Consider the following 22,409-nt stretch of genomic DNA (forward strand, 5'->3'; position numbering starts at 1 on the left):
CTGGCCTCACCTTCTGCATCCTGCTGCCCCACCATGATGCCTGAAACTCTAATCAAGAGTAGAGCATGTGCCCAACTGTCTTATGAACTTCAATAAATGACCTCATTAGGCCAAAACTTTATTTTCGAGTAGTTTTGATATTTATTTTATTCACTTTTGTACATGCAGTTGTCATGGTCCTCCTTAGTTTCTTATTAACTTGCTCAAAATGGAGTGAAAATATGTTGTTTTGTGCCCTTATTTATTTTGTGCAGTTTTGTACATGCAGTTGTCATGGTCCAGTTACTATGCATGGTTATATGCTCTGAAATACATGTTGCACAGGAAAATACGTTGAATATTGAATTCTAAAAGAAAAAGTGGGTTGTGACTTAATGACCATGGGAAAATGTGGGTCCCAGGGTGAGACCAATTGAGAACCCCTGGTCTAATCATTTTTCCATGACTGTAGTTCATACAATATCATATCATTTTTAACTTCACCCTAAGTTGTACCTAACAACACAAGGGACTAGCTTGGTGGTGTATGAGAAAATTGAATTACACCTAGATTTAAGATGTTCATGCTGGTCATACTGTTTGGAGGACATAAGGTGTCTATACAGACCAGAAATTGGCTTCTGTTTACTCGAAACTTCCCACCTGTAAACACTTCCTGTAGTCTTCTGTGTCCAGCATGTTAATGTGCTCCTGTACTTAAGGCCGTTACCTTGCTTGTACAGTCAACAGCCTCAATATAATGTAGACAATATCATGTAGACTGAGAAGAACAATTATTTTGTAAGAGAGACCTGAGTACAGGAGTGAGAATGAAATGCATGCAGCACTTTATACTTCTTTTACACTTTTCAGCGCATGAAGCCTGCCTCAGCAGACAACACAGAACAGAATTTAGCTTTACTTCGTTTTGCTCTAATGATGCTAGTTCCTGCTTGCTTGTGACATGCCAATATTGGAAAACCCTGAATTCTCCTGAATTAAAGCCAGACTTGCTCCAAGCCCACCCACTTCTCAGCATCCACACATTTTTACTTCGTGCCTCACTAAATTCTGTAAGAGGCACGACTATTTATTTACTGCATTGGCACTAAATACAATTCCTGAGAATTCAATTGTCCAATATAAGACTAAATGTGTAGGGACACATCTAGGATTTCTAGATATTGACTACATACTCTAAATACGTTTATCTTCAAAAGTATGTTTTGAATCTGTCTAGGGAATTGGGGCTGGAGCAAATCTAAACTTGGTTCTTACAACTGATACTCAGCCTTGGCTACATAAGCCTTAATTAGGCAAATAAAATTAACTTAATGTTTGCCCTTTAATTATTTAATAAATTGTGGATGAGAGATTCCTCTGAAATTCTAATTCTTGTGTACAGTTTTCTTAAAGTATTTGGTAAAAATGCTGAATAACAGTGTGTAATTTTTAACATCAGCTGCATGTATTATCAGGGCTTGTAATATGCATTTGGAAAGCATGGTGACATTACTGGTCACTATTTACCTGGTTTTCTTTTAAAGACAGTTACATTGTACATGCTCACAGGCGCTGTGAGAATATTGTACACATAAGTTTGACTAGTTCTAATTAACAGCTGTTCCGCATTTACCTTAAATTAACAGCATACAGTATGATAATAATACAAACTGGCTTAGAAGAGCTAAACTTTATCTTTAAATGAAAGGAAAGTTTGGTTTGCAGTGCAAATGTGGGTAACTGCACATATACTTGGAACAAAATGTCATTAATGACAAGCAGTATAACATGTTTGTAAGCTCACAGATATGGCTGCCAGAGAAAGATTTCAACATAACAATAAATAGCAAACTTCACAAACTCAGAGTTAAGTTTTAACCAAAGAGATGATGTCATTTAACCAAATGTCTTCCGGTTATTAGCTGGGTGATCTTCAATCACAAGATCAAATAGAAACTGTTTTAGTTACCCGCTGTTTGTTTTTTGTTTTTTGTTTTTTGTTTTTTGCACTGGGCCACTTTTTCTCTTTTTTTTTTTTTTTCTTTTTTTTTTGGAGGGGTGTTGTTTAGTTGTACAAGCAAATAAAAGTATTCTTCTATTCACATGCAAAAGGTTAGATGACTGAAGATAGAAAAAGACAGATAATTTCCCATCATGCCACTAGGTGCGTGTCATTAGTCACCAAAGTTGTTTAAGCAAACTTGGACTTCGAAATGTCATACCTTTACTCACCTTAAATTCAGTATTACTTTTGTCTAGAACTATTTTATATGTGTGAGTACAGCAAAAGTGAATGTTGTTTTTAAATAATTATACCTCTGTTTATGTATATGTATATTTGTGTGTATATATATATATATATATATATATATATATATATATAAATTGTATTTACATTGTAAAGACACCCAGTGCTACTCATTCTGAACAGGATTTTTACAAATGAACAATCCTCTATTTTCATTGCTGTACACAACCATGGTGTTTTTCTAAGAAATCAGTGGTGCTGATGTACATGCTCATGACTGCCACCTTAGTGGACATAGTAAAGCCAATAGACCAAGTTAAAGAAAGTGAATGTAATTGGAAAGACAACGCGGGACCACTTGTCTATGGCATTGACATCTGTGAGGTCAGGGATCTTGACTTTGAGCTGTGAGGCCCTCCTCCTCAAGCGACCTTTTTTATGACCCATTGGCCGGTCAATTGCTGGTCGTCCATACAGGTCTCGGCTCGTCATGGGCTTGCGGTACTGTATGCTGGCGCTGTCATAAGAGAACATTGTAGCCCGAGGGTCATTGAGAGTGCCCATCATATCTGCTCCAGCCATCTCACTGGTTAGGTTGGTCAGAAGGATGTTGCCATGAGCATCAACCTTAGGAAGGAGGTTATCAGATTTCATTAAATTCATTTGGTAACCAAAACTCAAATAGATAGCAAAGTCATTTGTATGTAATGGAGGAATTACATACTCTTTCTCATTCTTTTTCTCATTCCTAACACAACAACTTTTGTCAATTTACTGTCAACACACTAGTTTTAGCCACTGCAAGACAACAGGTCTTATGACCTAGTTAGTTTGACGGCTACTTTTAAAATATCTTTCACATTGAGTACAGTTGAATGATAAATTAAATCTAGTTTTTTTTACTCCTAGGTGGGTGAGTGAAACTTGCTGCCAAATAATGCAGAATGGCTAGGCTTAACCAGCAAAGCAAAAATAGCCAAACACCATTTTAGGGCATTCAAACTACACAAACACTCTCTCCTACCTGTACTTTGTTGCTCTCCAGTCTGCCCTTTTCATTGTTGGACTTGGCAGCCTTTTCTGCCACCTTCTTCTGCAGGTGAGGACCACGACCAAAAAAGATGTAGTTGACAAAGGCATACTCCAGCAAGGCCAGAAAGACAAAGACAAAGCAACCCATGAGGTAAATGTCAATGGCCTTGACATACGGGATCTTGGGTAGTGTCTCTCTAAGGTGAGTATTGATGGTGGTCATGGTCAGCACGGTAGTTATACCTAGAGGCAAAGAGATGTAAAAGGGGACCATGGTTAGAGGGAGTCCATTCAGCAATAACACTTATTGAATGAGAAGAGGGCAGAATTACAAGACAGCCATTAAATACAGTCTATATACAGCATACATCATACACTTTGAAAACAATTCGTGACCATATTTACTGACTTGCACTAATCACATATCTGACCGTAGTAGCTTGAAACTTGGTGCAGTCAAAACAATTCCAATTACCATGACAGTCTAAGTTGTCGTAGTGGCATGACTCTAGGGAAATGTCCAGTAGATAACTGGTTTGTTCTGTCCATACCTCTGGTCCAGAAAGAAATACCCTGACAAATATTGGAAAAATCCCCCTCAGGCTAGACGCTGCATTTGGTGGACACCGAACACTGCACATCATCACAAACACACCATCCCCGCTTTGAAGCAGGGTTCCGGTGTCATGATGTGAAGATGCTTCTCAGCAGCAGGTCTTTTAAGGGCTTATTAGGATAGAGGGTAAAATAAATTGAGTGAAACATGGGGAAATCCTGGAGGACAACTTGATGCAGTCAGCAAGAGAACTATGACTTGGGAGAATATATGCTTTCCAGAAAGGCAATGACTCAAAGCACAAAGTGAAAGAAAATTATCGAAAGACAACAAGGTGAATGTTCTGGAGTTGCAGAGACAGAGCTCAGATCTTCATCCAATTGAAAGTTTGTGACTGAGCTTGAAAAGAGCTGTTTTGCTCATGATCCTTGTGTATCCTGACAGAGCTTGGCAGTTTTTGCAAAGCAGAATGGGGTAAAATTGCAGTTTCCAGATGCGGAAGACTGAACACTGACTTCAATGTCATAAATACTTACACAATTGTTTATTTTATGTTTTATGTTTTTAATGAGGGTGGCCTGGTGGCAGCACTATTGCCTCATAGTACACCTTTTAGATGCTGAAACAATGCAGAATTTCTATCAACTCACCTTACCTCAACAGTTGTTGTCGCCCATCACCTCTCAAGAACAGCATGGATAATAGAACAAAATTCGAATTGCCAACACGGTCCTGAACTCACCAGTCATGCATGTCAAGTCTCCTACACATAGTTTTAAAGCTTGCATCTAACCACTCATTGGGAGGACATTATCACAATAGTGGAAAAGAGTCAGACAATTTAAGATTCTTTGTTCTATGGTAAGGGGAACTGTGACATTTTTATTGATTCATTTTTAATTTAACCTTTATTTAACCAAGTGAATCCCATTGAGATTGACATCTCTTTTGCAAGTATGTACTGTAAATACAGTGCTGTGCAAAAGTCTTAGACAGTTGTGACAAAATGCTGTAAAGTGAGAATGCTTTCAAAAATTTAAAACAATATTGTTTATATTTATCAATTTATAAAATGCAAAGTGAGTTAACAGAAGAAAAACTGAAATTAAATCAATATTTGGTATTCCCGTTCCTTTGCCTTCAAAACAACATCAATTCTTCTAGCTACACCTGCATAGTTTTTGAAGGAACTTCACAGATAGGTTGTTCCAAACATCTTGGAGACCTAACCACAGATCTTCTGTGAATGTAGGTTGCCTCAGATCCTTCTGTCTCTTCATGTTATCCCAGACAGACTCAGTAATGTTGAGATCAGGGCTCTGTGGGTGCCATACCATCGCTTCCAGGACTCCTTGTTCTTCTTTATGCTGAAGATGGTTCCTAATGACATTGGCTACATGTTTGAGATTGTTGTCCTGCTGCAGAATAAACCCGAGGCCAATTAGACATCTCCCTGATGGTATTGCATGATGGATTAAGTATCTGCTTGTGTTTCTCAGCATTGAGGACACTATTAATCCTGACCAAATCTTAAAATTCAACTGCGGAAATGCAGCCCCAAACTTGCAAGGAACCTGTACCATACTTCACTGTTGCCTGCAGACACTCCTTATTGTACCGCTCTCCAGCCTTTTGTCAAACAAACTGTCTACTGCTACAGTCAAATGGTTACAATTTTAACTCCTCAATCCAGGATACCTGCTTCCATTTTTCTGCATCCCAGTTGCTATGTCGTTGTGCATAGTTGAGTTGCTTGACAATGTCATGGCTTTTTCTTCCATTGAGACCACTCCTGGCCAGACAGTAGATGGGTATACCTGGGTCCCATTGATTTCTGCTAGTTCTGAGCTGATGGCAATGTTGGACATATTCAGATTTAGAAGAGAAGTAAACATAATGTGTCTGTCATCACCTGCACTAAGTTTCCTTGACTGACCACTGCGTCTACAGTATTCAATGTCCATTTCTTTATCTTTTCCGACATAGCAACTGGGATGCAGAAAAATGGAAGCAGGTATCCTGGATTGAGGAAAAGAGCCTGAACAGCACATGTTGAAACCCCAATCTGCTGTAAAGTTCTTGCCTGAGAGAGACCTTGCTAATGCAGTATAACTACTTTGTGTCTTACTGCTGTGCTCAGTCTTGCCGTAGTGTATGACCTGTAACATGAAACCATCTTCCACAGCCTCACCTTGGTAGCAGATTTTGGCTGCTCCTCACCCAATTTTAAACCTCTTACACAGCTGTTCACACACTTGCCTATAAGCCTACAAAATCACTTACTGTGTGCTAGTGTAACTAGAAGAATTTATGCTGTTTTGAAGGCAAAGGGTGGGAATACCAAATATTGATTTGATTTAGATTATTTTTTATGTAACTCACTTTGCATTTTGTAAATTGATAAATACAAGCAACTTTTTCGATTTTTTTTTTTTTTTACGCATTCTTGCTTTAAAGCATATCTTCACACTTGCCTAAGACTTTTGCACAGTACTGTATATACAGTAATGGAAAGATTATTACACCACCCTTGTTTTCTTCAATTTCTTGTTCATTTAATGCCTGGTACCACTAAAGGTATATTACCTGAAGAATACAATGAACACGACAAAAAAATGCAGCTGATTACAAAATGTTTTATGTCCTATTTGACACGCTTGAGCTTAATTGTATTTCCAGGGCACATAAGAGGCCATTTCATGTCATAGAGTGGTTTCCCGCTTACATTCAAGCTGTAGCACAACTCAGAAGTTGACAGCTCTCACACAATGCCTCAAACAAAAGAACTATGTGACGCCACAAAGGCAGCCATCTTGGCACTGCTGGAAATTGGCATGAGAGAGAGACAGGTAGCGAAAAACTCAAGATCTCCAAGACACCCGTTCATTACACCAAGAAGAAACAAGCCCAACATGGTGCTACCAAATTGCTAGCTGGTCGCGGTGGGAAACGTCTTTCTACCCCACGAGATGACCGTGCACTCATCTGTTCCTGTGTCAGGAACTATTGTCAAACCTCCAGGGACCTTAAAAATGAGTGGGCACTGTCAAGAAATGTGACTTGTTTGGCAAGGACAGTTGGAAACCGCCTTCTTGAAGCTGGTCTGAAGTCACACAGGGCACAGAAGTCCTTTATCAATGAAAGGCAGGGGAAAGCCTGGTTGCTCTTTGCTGAGGATCACAAGGATTGGACTGTTGATGATTGGGCTAGGGCTCTCTTCAGTGATGAATCTAATTTTCAGTTGATGCCCACTCTCCCAAACCACTACTTCCCATTTCCCAGCAGAGCCTTGTAACAAGCTAAGCAAATAAGCAAAGCAAGCACGGTCAGACAAATAAGACAGGGGTTGCATCTCAAGCACTAGAGACAATTAAGTTAAAAATCCATGGCAGGAACCTAGATCTCCATTATAACGTTTGGGAACCAGAACAAACAGTTCGCTAACTACACATGTGGACAACATTGTGGGTACCCCTCTGTTAATGAAAGAAAAACCCACAATGGTCACAGCAATAACTTGAATCTGACAAAAGTTATAATAAATAAAAATTCTATGAAAATTATCCAATGACAATCAGACATTGCTTTTGAACTGTGGTTTAACAGAATTATTCAAAAAAATAAACTAATGAAACAGGCCTGGACAAAAATGATGGTACCGTTTATATTTTGTTGCACAACCTTTTGAAGGAATCACTGCAATCAAACGATTTCTGTAACTGCCAATGAGACTTCTGCACCTCTCAGCAGGTATTTTGGGCCACTCCTCATGAGCAGACTGCTCCAGTTGTCTCAGGTTTGAAGGGTGCCTTCTCCAGAAGGCATGTTTCAGCTCCTTCCACAGATGTTCAACAGGATTTAGATCAGGGTTCATAGAAGGCCACTTCGGAATAGTCCAATGTTTTCCTCTTAGCCATTCTTGGGTGTTTTTAGCTGTCTGTTTTGGGTCATTGTCCTGTTGCAAGACCCATGACCTGCGACTGAGACCAAGCTTTCTGACACTGGGCAGAACATTTCTCTCTAGAATACTTTGATAGTCTTGACATTTCATTGTACCCTGCATAGATTCAAGACACCCTGTTCCAGATGCAGCAAAGCAGCCCCAGAACATAACAGAGCCTCCTCCATGTTCCACAGTAGGGACAGTGTTCTTTTCTTGATATGCTTCATTTTTGCATCTGTGAACATAGAGTGTTGCCAAAAAGCAACAGGCCTAAGTTACTGACTGTTTGCAGTACAAGCCCTTCTTTATGTCAGGTGGTGAATAGTGATCAGGTGAGTCACAGGTGTCCTCAGTCAGCGGATTATCTAGTTGGCTGTGGAAGGAAATGCACGCACCTCTCTCATGCCCATAGAGAAAAAAGGGAAAAGGTAAAAGTGAAAGGAGGGAACACTGCCAACTAGGTGGTAGCTGAGGGGGGATAATGCCATCCACAGCTTATCCAGCACAATAGATATTGCCGCAGCTAGAAATTGAGCTTGTTCACTTTAATGCAGTTCAGCCAGTGTACCCACTACACCTCCAGGCAACTAAAGCACAACAGCTTGGATATCAGTGCACTCCATTTACAGTAGGTCAGCCAAGTCCTTATTTAGGCCTAAATGTGTTCAGAATTGAAAATGTCTATGTGGGATCAGAGATAAGATGGAAAAACAAGACAATGAAAGTCCAAGGAGGCCACAGACAAGAAAAAAGAGCCCTAACAGTCCCACTCTACCACTCGATTATTTCACCTGCATGTCACCAATACCCAGTCTGTTGAATACTAAGATCCACAACCACAAGGTGAAGAACATCTTCAAGATATAGGCAGAAAGACAAAATGGAGTTAAAACAGAAAAAGGAGGTAAAGACTAGAAGTAAGTCATATAAACTGCTATATACTTCTGTAAAACAGCATATGCTATGGAAATTTAAGATGACTCTATTAAGAATATTGTGATCAAATGATTGTGTTGATTGTTTCAGAGTTAGAACATAGAAATAAATGAAGAATAAAAACCTGACCTGTCAACTAACAGAACACCGTGTTGATGTAAAATGGAGAAAGACAACGCTTTCTCAGAGATCATACCTGAAAAAATTACCTAATCACCCTAACAATAATGACAAATTGACAACATTGCAGTGGTTGGCAAGATGGCGGCAATTGGCAAGATAAGTGGCATGCATAGACGCAGCAGCTCAGTGCTTCCAGGAACAGCGGCCTCATTTGTCATCAGTGCGTAGAAAAGGTTCTTAATTTTGACTTACGAATGAAATTTAGAATGTGCGTAAGTTCAAAAAATATCTGTCTATATCAAACATGCGTATGTGCGTCGTATGCACCTCAGAACAACAACGAAAGAATAAGAAACTGCATGGGACATGATGACCACCGCAGTTCCTTATTTACACTATTTACATTATTATTGCACGGTGGGTGAACTGAACTACTGGGAACAGGCTTGATTGAACAGTCTGACTGCAGCAGGAAGGAAGGACCTGTGGTATCTCACCTTTAGGCACCGCGGGGGAAGCAGTCTGTCACTGAAGGAGCTGCCCAGTGATCTTACTGTTTCCTGCAGGGGGTGGGAAGTGTCCTCCATGATGAACAAAAGCTTTTAATCATCCTCCTTTCTCCCACCACCTTCACAGGATAAAGGGGGCAGCCTAGGACAGAGCTGGCTTTCTTAATCAGTTTATTTAGTCTCTTCCTGTCTGCAGCTGTGATGCTGCTGCTCCAGCAGACCACTCATACAGGATTCTAAAGCTCAGCCATGACAGACACTGACAACCTTCTAGCCACAGCTTATAAAGCTGCCTCTACAATGGAGGCTTTGAACATGACCCACTCAGATTCCGTGTACACAGCCTCCCCTGGGAGGCACGACAGATTCTTCTGGAGGTGAGAGTTGAAGGCCACATGGACGGAGTCCACTGAATGAGATATTCTCAGTTCACCTCCACTACACGTTTGGATAGGTTGGTGGAGGAGAGACAAAGAAGCTGCTGGGAAGAGAGGAAAAAGGAAACGTGATCTTGCCATCTGGTGCCAGTGGATTTCCCCAGACTAAACCCTGGGGATTATTTTGCCCCAATGTTGTGGGTTAACTGCTAGTGAAAGTCTATCAGGGGGTTGTCTTTCTCTCGTCGGATATCTACGACTTGTAGGGACATCAGTCACATTGTCTTTTTGCAGAGACAGCAAGAGTCAGGAGTAGGCACTTGAGGTGGTTCTGGTGTGCCTGGCAAATTGTTCATTCCTGAAGTTTGCTCGCTGATAGCGGATAACAGGTCTAGGTTAGACTCAACCTTGGGAACAAAAAATGCTGGCTGAGGTGAGTCATTGCAAGCATGAGCAGCTTGCAGTAGTTGGTCGACATATCTTCTCCAAACGAGTTGATCAGTAGTTTCCACAGTGTATGATATGGGACCTGTTTTTGCGATCACAGTCTGGGCAAGAACTTTATCACCAGCTACAAAACTCCGTAGTTTTGCTTTGGCTCATCTCTCCACTTGAGCTCTTTGTTGCAAGTGTACAATGTCTTTTGTCTTTTTAGGTTTCAAAAGATCAAGTCGAGTGCGAAGTTGTCTCTTGAACATAACAGATGCAGGGGACACTTTTGTTTGTTGCATAAGGAGTGTTCCTGTATGACAACAGGAAAGCGCTAAGGCATTTCTGTCTCTGCCTTTGTGAAGCGCTATGAGATGACTTGTTGTTGTAAATATACGCTATACAAAATAAAATTGAATTGAATTGAATTGAATTTGTTCAATGACTGCATACCTTGTGAATACTTGAGAGCTTGCTTCATTGTCTGTACAAATCTTTCTGCCAGCCCATTTGTGGCTGGATAATATGGAGTGGATTTGCTATGCTGAATGCCATTTTCTTCCATGAATGTCTCAAACTCCTCAGATACCAACCGTGGTCCATTATCACTAACTAGCTGTTGTGGTAGGCCAAAAGGACTGAAGATTGATCTTACTTCTTCAATAGTTCTCTCTGATGAAGTGTTTTTCATAACAGCAACCTCTGGCCATTTACTATGAGCGTCCACAACCACAAAGAATATATGGTTCTCTAGTGGTCCTGCAAAATCCATGTGGATTTGCTACCATGGCTCTTCAGGCCAATCCCATGGATGTACTGGTGGCAGCTGTGAGAGATTTCTGAGCTTTTGGCATGCTGAGCATGATTGTGTCTTCTCCTCTATGGCTGCATCAAGGCCTAGCCACCAGAAATAGCTATGTGCGATCTCTTTCATGCATACCACACCACAGTGTCCAGAGTGTAGTTAGGGTCCTTGCCCGCAGGAAGCAGGTCTGGCTTTTACGCATTTTGGTGTGCTACCTAGTTTAGTTGTCAGTTTCACAGTGATGCCCTTCATATTTCCAAGTTCATCCTCGAAAACCTTGGAGTGTTTCTTTAAGATCTCCTGTAGTGGGCTTACAACTCCATCACTAACAACAAAAACTTCTAGGCAATTCAGCCTAAGCTTTGACAACCCCTTACGGCCAAGCAGAGTGGGACGATTTCCAGCTATGATGTAAAGTGGCAGAGTCTTTTCCTGACGGTTGTGTTTAACTGTCACATCCACAACTCCTAATACTGGAACAGGCTCACCAGTGTAGGTTCTTAATTTCAGCTTTGACGGTCGAATATTCAGGTGCTGCAGTTTCTCTTTGTAAACAGCCTCAGACACCACGGATACGCGTGTCCCAGTGTCCATTTGCATGTGCACCAGTTCGTCTTCTAGTAGTGGTGTGACCCAGTATCCATCGTCAGTGTCACTAATGGATAAAACTCACACTATGTCCTCATCATCACACTCACCGTCACTTTCTTCCTCCTGGTCATCCTCCATTTTGTTCACAGGTTTCTTTTTGTTCCTGTGAAACACACTTTTCTTTGTCTCTGTGCACTGTTTATTTATCTTTGTGTTTTTACAGGCATGCTCAATGTGGCCTTTCTTACCACAATTTCTGCAGTCCAGGTCCTTACACCAGCACTTGGACGCAAGGTGCCCTGATTTCCTACAGCAACAGCATGAGCCACTTGTTGGTTTGCTCCTGGGCCCTGGAAACAACTTATGAACTTGGGTTCAGGTGCTTAATTGCTGTGCTTCCCAAGCAGCCATTTCCATTGATGTACTTATATCTATGGCTTTTTCCAGTGTCAAGTTAGCGTCAGTAAGTAGCCGTTATCTGAATAGCCTCACTGCGTAGACCGCACACCAGTCTATAACGTAAGGTGTCGCTGAGTGAAACTCTAAATTCACAATGTTCAGACAGTCTTTTCAAAACTGCAACAAACTGTGTCACAGATTCCCCCTCTTCCTGGTTTCTTTTATGGAATCTGAACCTCTCTGCAATAATCAGTGGCTTGGGGAGTAGTGGTTTCCTAAAACTGTCACTATGTCTTTGTAGGACTTATCTCCTGGTTTTGCAGGTTATATCAGGCTTCGCAGCAGGTTAAATGTTCTTCCTCCCATCACAGTCAGAAAGGCTGGCACTTTAAATTCATCCTCAGTTTTGTTGGCGAGTATAAAATAGTCAAATCTCTCAACATATGAACTCTACTGTTCAGAGCTCTCTTCAAAAGGTCCAATGTTGCCAACAAGTGAATCCATTTTATGCAGTATTCATAAAATTTCACCGTTCCTGCAATTAGTCTTATCCCTCAGCTCACTTTCACAGTGTTATAACTCTGTTCGGTCTCTGTTTTTGTTTTTGTTTTTTGTCTGTTCCTTGCTACTGTCTTACTTCTTTACTTACAGTTATGGTCCCTTAGGTTCTCTCCTGCCTTGTCTCGTCCACTGCTGCGAATCCTCTTGTCCCTCGCGCTCTGTTGCGGTGCCACTCCATTCACTAATTAGCAGCCAGGTAGCGCCGCTAGCCTGTTAGCTCCACTTCGCCCATCCGTCCATGAGTAAAAGCAACATGTTCCACTTTGCCAAACTCGGACTTGTATACCGAGTGATGGCGAACACAACGTGAGAATTAATCCCATCCTCCTCGTCAGTTTGTTATGTCTCCCATACACCAGAAACCCAGGAGAGTGCAGGTAACCAACGTGTTTACTTATAGGCTCAAGTGACCAATACAACTGTTTCTACGTCAGTGTGTGGGTACTATGGAAGCCCAACAGGGGCAAACTTAAGATGTAAATACATAACAGTATTTATATTTCAGTTTTCCCTGAGTGGCACCTTCCCAGCTGTTGCTGCCAGGTGAGCAATCAGATGAAGAGTGCGTCATGCAATTTGGGAGCGAACAGAAGAATTCTGATTGGAATCTTTCCTGTGGTATTTGCCGTCATGGTTAATGCTTTTTCAAAGCGACCAAGATCTCCTGGCCTCCCAGTGGATTTTGCTGATCGACGTAAAGAAAATCTGGATCTGGGTTGATTGATTCCTCATCATGGGGGCTGATGGACAAGATAATAAGATAGTAAGTCAATGTTTTTTTCAAAAACATTTAGACTGATTATTTGGTTTAGCAATTGTGTTTGTTGTGTTGCGCAGAGTGGGCATGGCATTTACAGACATATGACAGGAAGGGAAGTGTTTGAGGTGTGGTCCTACTCCTGAACTTCAGCTATAAAATTTTATCTCAATATAGCGCAAAATCATAACATAGTTCATCTCAAGGCTCTTCACATAGTAAGATGTAGACCAGTGGTTCTCAACTGGTGGGTCGTGACCCAAAAGTGGATTGCGGACCTGTTTTGGGTGGGTCGCAAACAGCTGGGCAGAAATAAATAATATATAATGTGTGTCTCAGGTTGGACTTGTTTTTTATTTTGAAAAAAAATTTATTTTGACAGGCATGGTAACCATAGTTTGACATTCATTTTAGGTTAGTGTTGATGTTGGGATGCAAGATGGCAAAGTGCAAATATGACCCGGAGTATTAAAAATGTGGAATCGGGATATCAATTTTGATCTCCGAATTTTGTACATGCAGTTGTTATGGTCCAGTTACTATGTGTGGTTATATGCTCTAAAATGCATGTTTCACAGGAAAATATATGAAATATTGAATATTGAATTCTAAAAAAAATTGGGTCGTGACTTAATGACCATGGGTCATTAACCATGACCATAGACCATGTGGGTCCCAGGGTGAGACTAGTTGAGAACCCCTGATGTAGACCTTACAAAATTAAGATAAAATAAGATATGCCTTTATTTATCTCATGGTGGAGAAATTCACAGTGTTGTCAGCAGCAGAATACACAGAGATACACACATACTGGACAGAAAAATGTACATTTAAAAAACAGTGCAAACATAAATATATAAATACACATATATAAAGAATAATGCAAGCACAGAATATAAAAATACATATTAGAAAAAAGTGCAAGTCCAGATATAAAAATGATAAACAGTGCAAATGCAAATACATACATACATACATACATACATACATACATACATACATACATACATACATACATACATAACATACATGCATACATACATACAAAGTGAACAAATTTGTTGTCAGATCATCAGACCTACAGCTATATGTCTCAGACACTCAGATGAAGAAAGGAACAGAGTTTTAAACTGATCACCACCTGGTGCAGAGTTAGATGAGAAAATTTGGAAGGTCAGACGTAAGCCTGCCAGACAGACCTGGTAAACCCTAACTGCCACCGTGGAAAGAGGTTTTAATGCATCACAGGAGAGGCTGGGAACATGAAATCTGAGTGGGCCATGTTCAAACCCTTAATTGCAGAGGCAGCTGTTAGGAGCTGTGTTCAAAATATCCCTAGTGTCTGCCATGGCAGCAACCTGGAAAAGTGATGGTGGACAGTGGGACACTGGTGATAAAAGAGGCCATCAGGCTGTAGAAGGATGCCTTTCGGGAGTCTCCTGAAGTACCTCCAAGTCCAAAGCCACAGTTCTCTGAAAGCAGTTGATTGCTCCCTCTGGGTTGGGGGAGGGTGCTGCCACAAGGGAAAGAGTTAAAGTATCTCCGAATCTTGTTCATGAGTGACCGGAAAATAGAGTGTGAGATGGACAAAAACTCATGTTAAAGAGTTTTTTTGGGCTTTTTTTGTCTTTTTTGTTTTTACCAGTTAATTTACATTCTAATCCTCACCTATGGTCATGAGCTCTGGTTTGTGGCTAAAAGAATGAAATAGAAGAGGTGGAAATGAGTTTCCGCCATAGGGTGGCTTGGCTTAGCTGAGAGATAAGGTGAGGAGCTCAGACATACTCATAAGGTGGGAGCTTGAAGTTGAGCTGCTGCTCCTTCACACCGAAAAGATTTAGTTGAGGTGGTTTGGAATCTGTGTATGCGGACCAGGCCGTCAAGGCAACCCACCTCGACCACCACCTAGTCCTCTCAGCACCCGACCCCTATGACTCCCTCTGCGGGTGGTAAGTCCACAGGAGGGCGGGCCCACGTCGTCCTTTCGGGCTGAGTCCGGCCAGGCCTCGTGGGCAAAGGCCCGACCACCAGGCACGCATATACGAGCTCCAACCCCAGGCTCCAGGGTGGGGCCCCGGCTGCGCCATACCGGGCGACGTCACGGTCCTTGATTTTATTGTCATCATAGGGGTTTTGGAACTGCTCTTTGTCTGTCCCGTCACCTAGAACGTATTTGCCATGGGCGACCCTACCAGGGGGCTGCAAGGTGGCGCAGTTGGTTAGCACTGTTGCCTCGCAGCAAGAAGGTTGCCGGTTCGCGTCCCGGTGGGGGCACCGGAATCTTTCTGCGTGGAGTTTGCATGTTCTCCCCGTGCAGCGTGGGTTCTCTCCGGGTTCTCCGGCTTCCTCCCACACAGTCCAAAAACATGTTGAGGTTAATTGGTGATTCTAAATTGTCCGTAGGTGTGAATGTGAGTGTGCTTGGTTGTCTGTCTCTAAGTGTGGCCCTGCGATGGACTGGCGACCTGTCCAGGGTGTCCCCTGCCTTCGCCCTAAGTCGGCTGGGATAGGCTCCAGCCCCCCCGCGACCCTAATGAGGATTAAGCAGTGTATAGAAAATGGATGGATGGATGGACCCTACCAGGGGCATGAAGCCCCGGGCAACATAGCTCCTAGGATCATTCGGGTGCACAAACTCCCCCACCACGATAAGGTGGCAGTTCGAAAGGGTTAGGGGTGGCTGGGCGCTCCCTTAGAGATAGGGTGAGGAGCTCAGTCACGCGGGAGGAGCTCGGAGTAGAGCCGCTGCTCCTTCACATCGAAAGGAGCCAGTTGAGGTGTCTCGGGCATCTTTTCCGGATGCCTCCTGGACGCCTCCCTGGGGAGGTGTTCCAGGTGCGTCCCACCGGGAGGAGACCTTGGGGAAGACCCAGGACACGCTGGAGGGACTATGTCTCCCAGTTGGCCTGGGAACACTTAGGGGTCCCCCCGGAAGAGCTGGGGGAGGTGTGTGCCAATTGGGAAGTCTGGGCGGCTTTGCTAAGGCTGCGGATAAGCGGGAGAAGAAGATGGATGGTTTGGAATCTGATAAGGATGCCTCCTGGTCAACTTCCTTTTGAGGTTTTCCGGTCACGTCCCAGATCCTGCCAGGAGAAACTGGATAGTGTTCCTGGGTAGAGGGATGTCTTGGAATGACCTGTCTCACCTGTTCCCTCCACAGCCCAACCCCGGAGAAGCAGAAGAAAATGGATGATTGGACAATGACTCAACATTAATTTTAGTTACTGCTGATTGCTGTAACTAACAATCTTACAATATCTGTATTTATTCTGAGCAGGCAGTTTCAAGTATGATTTAACTTTGCCCGCTCTACCCTGGGTGATAATGTCATCTGGATGACTGCAGAGGTGTGCTCGCTGCCGACGGCCCGTGATGCAGCCTTCAGGGTGGGACACAGTACTGCTCTTCACTCAGCCAGATCTGAGCTCTCAAAAGGGATCAAGGCTACACACCTACACAGAGAAAAACCAGGAACACCTCTGTGACACAGGAACCACCAGATGGATGTGGCAGGGAGTCCAGGCACTAATGGACTACAAGACCAAGCAAAGGGTCGACGACGATAACACTTCTCTTCCAGGCTCAACAACTTCTTTGCACGCTTTGAAGTATCGAACCTGGCAATCAGAGAGAGGGCTGGTCCTTCTCCTTCATCTGTCAGGCTAGCTTTCACCATCAATGCAGCAGACACTCAGAGGACCCTTGCCAGGGTCAACCCACGAAAAGCAGCAGGACTGGACAACATCCCGGGATGTGTGCTTAGAGTCTGTGCTGACGAGCTGACAGATGTGCTGACTGACATTTTCAACATCTCTTTCAGTCAGGCCATTGTCCATGCTTCAAAACATCCACCATAGTTCCAGTGGCAAATAAATCAGTTGTAGCCTGTCTTAATGACTATCGTCCCATCACACTGACACAGATTGTAATGAAGTGTTTTGAACGGCTCGTCAAACCACACATCACAGCCAGCCTTCCTGCATCACTCCCAACCACTCCACAGAGGATGCAATATCCACCACCTTGCACTCAGTCATCACCCACCTGGAAAATACAGACACCTACGCTAGAGTCCTGTACATTGATTTTAGCTCAGTGTTTAATACTATCATCCCCCAGAGATTAAGAGAGAAACTCCTCCTACTCTGCCTGGATACCGCCACATGTCTCTGGGTCTTGGACTTTCTGACTGAAAGACCCCAGTCTGTCTGAGTCTGAAGAACATCTCCAACTCTATCACGCTGAGCACTGGATCTCCTCAAGGCTGTGTCTACTCAGTCCACTGTTGTTCACACTGCTAGCACTGCAGCCACACCTGAGGGAATCCAAATGATCAAGTTTGCTGATGATACCACAGTGGTGGGACTTGTTCGCGGGAACAAAGAATCAATGTACAGAGATGAAGTGAAACACTTAGACGGCTGGTGCAGTAAGTACAACCTGCTGCTCAACGTGGACAAAATGAAGGAGATGATCATCGGCTTCCATTGGTCACGTCCTGAGCATGCGGCACCAACGGCTGCACAGTGGAGCGCGTGGAGAACATCAAGCAGAGACAGCATGTCCTGAGGGAGCTGAAACAAGCCTCTCTCCCTGCCAACATCCTCAGGACTTTTTACAGAGGTGTGGTGGAAAGCGTTCTGACATACTACATCTTTACATGGTACTCCAACCGCAGTATGTCAGACAGAAAAGCCCTGCAGAGGATAGTTAGACGAGCTGAGAGAGTCATCAGAGTTTCCCTCACCTTTGTCCCAGAACTTTTCCAGAGCTGCTGCAGGAGCAGGGCACTGAACATTGTCAGGGACTCCTCACACCCTCTCCATAAACTGTATGAACTGCTACCATCAGGCAAACATTTCTGGAACATTAAAGGAAGAACCTCCAGACTGATTAACAGCTTCATGCTACAAACTGTCAGAATGCTGAACTGCTGATCCAGATATGCAAACACTTCTTTATTTCAATTGCTTTCAGTTATTGAATCCTGAAGCAACATTCTCTCTTTTCTTGCCTGTACGACTGTGTATGTACAGCAAAATGTCAATAAACTTGATTGGTTTCTCAGCAATTAGTAATACAAACTAGTGGTGAGTGGTGAACTACTGATTTTTGTTTGAGACTATCCTGTCTTTACGCCTGTGCATCAGTGCTCATAGCTCTGCCAGTAAGCCTTCTCAAACCTCGATTCTCTCTCCTCAGAAGGCACTTTTGAATTGGGACGTCCTTTGTGATAGTGCACCAAGATTGATTTCTAGGTAACAGGCATGATAAAGGAGATGAGGAGGCTGAAATTAGTGAGCCCAAGGTAACATCCACGTGAATTCTAGGGCCAAAGATCTCCCAGCAGAACATTAGATTGGAACATGATGAACAATTTTATACTCATCACTGTTTAACACTGATTGCTTTTTTGTGTAGATGGACTTTATTATCAAGTTCTAGACACATCTTAAAGATAAGTAAAGAAAACATAACTAGGGATAGACCATAGAGATCCACTCACAGGAATGGATCTCTTGTAAACAGCAGCTTTAAATTTCTGATTCCAACAAAGTTTGAAAATAATTCTAAATAAAATATTTTCACATTGTCATTAGGGTAACTGGTTCATTTGGCTATTGAGTGTAGATTGATGGAGAAAAAGTTTGCCTATTTAAAATAAAATCTACACAAACAAGTATGCAAAAATATACAGTCGTCTTCACGCTTTTTGAAGTGACTGAAAATGAAAAGTCTGGGGATCACCAAAGCTCTTTCGAATCATTGTCTGGGGACCATGAACGTACAGTAGGAACCAGAACTTTACATACATTGTATAAAAAGACATAACTGTCAGACCCTCCACCTCTGGCTCTGCATGGTGGCGGTGTTCTCCCTTCCCTCTCTCTCTCCCCCCAGGTGGGCGTGTGCAGGCTGCCATGTGTCGTGCAACAGGTGCAGTGATCATCTGATTACCTGAGTGTCTTCACCTGCGGCATGGCATGGTTTACAATCATCTTCTCATCTCTGTGTACCATATAAGCCGACTTCAGACCACGACACAACACCAGACCGTAAACTACCAACAGTTAGTTGATCCTTGGCTCTGTTCGTTCTGTTTGTTCTACTCCGTTCTCTGCTCTGCATTTGTCTAACTTGAATTCTCCTCTGCTCCAGCTGGACCCACTCTGCCCGCTCTGGAATATGGTCAGTCCTTGCTGTACATCTGGCTCCGTCTGCAAAAGTCCCTGGTTCTACTTCTTCTGAACCTCCACCCTGCCATCTTCACCTGCCACACTGCCTGCCTCTCCTCTCCCCACCCAAGCTCTTCTGTCAGTAAGCCCTAGTCTCCCTCTGGTTCTCTGTTTATTCTGCACAAGTTAGTTTCTTTTGCCTGCCTGTTAATGGTAATTCAGTGTCCCCATTTTGCCTCAACCTCCTGACTTGGTATTACCAAGCTCGGGTTCGTGAGTTTTTGGGTTCTTTTTTGTTTGTTAACTTGTTGTAATTAGTCGTCCAATCCAGTTGATGTCAGTACAGTTCACATTCACTAGTTCCCCTTTTGATCTGTTTGTATTTCCTGTTCTAGTTATTTGTAGTTTTGCAGTTTCACCTTTTACCCTTTAACCCAGTTTCTGTGTCTGGTGTAAATTTTTATATATATTTGTAAATGTAATGTATGTTATACAGTTACACTGTACTGTCACTTTAGGAGATACCTGCGCAAGGTATTGTGGGTTGCGTCGATTGCTGGTTCAGTTATTGATGTTCAGTAAAAGACACGAAAAGCACCGCAAGTTGTCATCTCCTGTTTTACGTCTAGATAAGCAACAACAGACGTTACATGGTGTCAGAAGTGGCTCGCATGCACCGAGTACAACATCAGAATTGTGAAGTTTAACCCACCGAGTGAGTTTAAATTCGATCGACTCACCAACTGGCCCGAATGGGAATAGAGATTTTCCCGCTATCGGCTAGCATCAAAGTTGAGCAGAGACAGTGGTGACATTCAAGTGAGTTCGCTCATTTATTCAATGGGGAGCGAGACTGAAAAGATATTCAGTTCGTTCAATTTTGCAGATGAAGACGAAGAGAAAAACTATGACTTGGTGCTTACAAAGTTCTACGAGTATTTTATTCCCCGCTGCAACGTTTTTCACGAGCGGGCTTGTTTCTATCAGCGAAGACAGCAACCTGGAGAAACGGCCGAGCAATACATTCGCATTTTGTATGAGCTGGTGGAACACTGTGAATTCGGCGATAAGCGAGATGAGCAAATCAGGGATCGCCTAGTCGTGGGCATTCAAGACAAAGAGCTGTCCCGTAAGTTCCAACTTAAAGCAGACCTAACATTATCAGAAGTGATAGAACAAGTACGCCAGGCGGAGGAAATCAACAAACAAGTTAATTTGCAGTAACATGCGGCAGAGGCCATGGCGGTGAACACGGTGCAGCGACAGAGTGGACTTCACACGGACAGACCAGGGCAACAGAGACTGCGCCGGGACGTTGGCAGCCGACGGGGAACCGTTCAGTTATCAGCTCCTGTCTTATGGAATCAGCTCCCAGTTTGGGTTCTGGAGGCGGACACCCTCTCTACCGTTAAGATTAGGTTAAAAACGTTCCTTTTTGATAAAGCTCATAGTTAGGGCTGCTCGCAGTCATCTGAGCTGTCCCTTAGTGATGCTGCTATAGGTTTAGACTGCCGGGGGACTCCCATGATGCACTGGGCTTCTCTCCTCTCCTCTTCTCTTTATGTATATACATATGTGAAATGAAATGAAAAATACTTTATTTATCCCAGAAGGGAAATTCAATAAATGTGTGTGTGTGTGTATGTATGTATATGTTTATATAGTTGCCTATCACCATTACATATGACTAACTCTGTGACTCCTCCTGAGGTTCTCCTGCGCCTGCTCTCTCTGTGGATGTCTCTGGATCTGGAGCTCCTGAATTACAACCACCGGCCTCACCTCTGCATCCTGGTGCCCCCACCATGATGCCTCCTGTTACAAAAGGACAATAACTTCTAATAACTTGTTTAACTGTAAACTAAATTGTATAATTCATCCTACATCCATCCAACCGGTCGAGGCAGATGGCCGTCCCTCCCTGAGCCTGGTTCTGTCGGAGGTTTTTTTTCCCCTGCGGGGGTTTTCGGTTCCTTCCCACTGTTGCAGACTGCTGAAGCTTACAAGGAATCCAAATGTTTTGGATTGTTGGGTGTTTCTGTCTCTGCCTTTGTGAAGCGCTATGAGATGACTTGTTGTTGTAAGTATGCGCTATACAAATAAAATTGAATTGAATTGAATTGAATTGAATTGAATTAATGTATGTTACACAGTTACACTGTACTGTCACTTTAAGAGATACCTGTGCAAGGTATTGTGGGTTGCACCGGTCCCTGGTTCAGTTGTTGATGTTCACTAAAAGACACGAAAAGCACCGCAAGTTGTCATCTCCTGTTTTACGTCTAGATAAGTAACAACAGACATTACAGTAAATATTGTAAATAAATATAGTATGAATATTCTATATCTATTCTGAACATTCTTTTCTGGAATGCGCCGCTAGGTGGCAGCAATTTGTAATAGCTCTCTTTGCTTTTGAGGATTTTTTTGGATATATTGTCTTTTTATTGACATTGCTTGTCAGATTAGATTTTTCTTGAATGATTTTTTATGCTGAGTTGAAATCTCTGCAACTCAGGAGATTTTTCTACATATATTTTGCTTTTTTCACAAGTTGTTATGATGTGTATCCATGGCAACGGAAAAATTGTCTACAACCGGGATCAACTGTTAAAACTCTCCCAAATCAAGATTTTCAGTGAAATAATACGTCAAATCCCAGTGAAGTTAAAGAGGAAGAGAAGAGGTTGCAGAGCAGGGGTAAGGCAGACAGAAAAACGGTGGAGATTTAAACGTTTCTTTCAACTGTTGTGATGGGTAACGTAAGATCCCTAGCTAACAAGATGGACGAGCTTGAAATGCTAACAAGGTCTCAAAAAGAGTCTGTAGAGTGCAGTATTATGTGCTTCACTGAGACATGGCTGCATGAACACATCCCGGACTGTAATGCGTCTGTACACAGCTTCAAGACGGTCCGTGCAGACCGAAATAAACAGCTGAGCGGGAAGCAGAAGGGAGGTGGTATTACAGTGCTGGTTAATCAGC

General features: G+C 42.8%; 1 protein-coding gene across 2 annotated transcripts in view; it reads right to left on the reverse strand.

The window, feature by feature from the left end:
• Window positions 1–2,515: 2,515 nt before the first annotated feature.
• gabrb1 (gamma-aminobutyric acid type A receptor subunit beta1) overlaps window positions 2,516–22,409 on the reverse strand; it is a 128,144-nt gene continuing 108,250 nt past the window's right edge. Inside the window, exons 5-6 of one of the 2 annotated variants that reach the window (XM_008291373.1) lie at window positions 3,261–3,505; window positions 2,516–2,857 (exon numbers count right to left, since the gene is read on the reverse strand). In XM_008291373.1, the coding sequence (XP_008289595.1) occupies window positions 2,516–2,857; window positions 3,261–3,505 (587 nt within the window). Of the gene's footprint in view, window positions 2,858–3,254; window positions 3,506–22,409 lie in introns of both variants that reach the window. The other variant, XM_008291372.1, reaches the window with a different exon arrangement.

This window comes from Stegastes partitus, unplaced genomic scaffold (genome assembly GCF_000690725.1).
Source record: "Stegastes partitus isolate 25-593 unplaced genomic scaffold, Stegastes_partitus-1.0.2 Scaffold740, whole genome shotgun sequence".
Classification (NCBI taxonomy): domain Eukaryota; kingdom Metazoa; phylum Chordata; class Actinopteri; family Pomacentridae; genus Stegastes; species Stegastes partitus.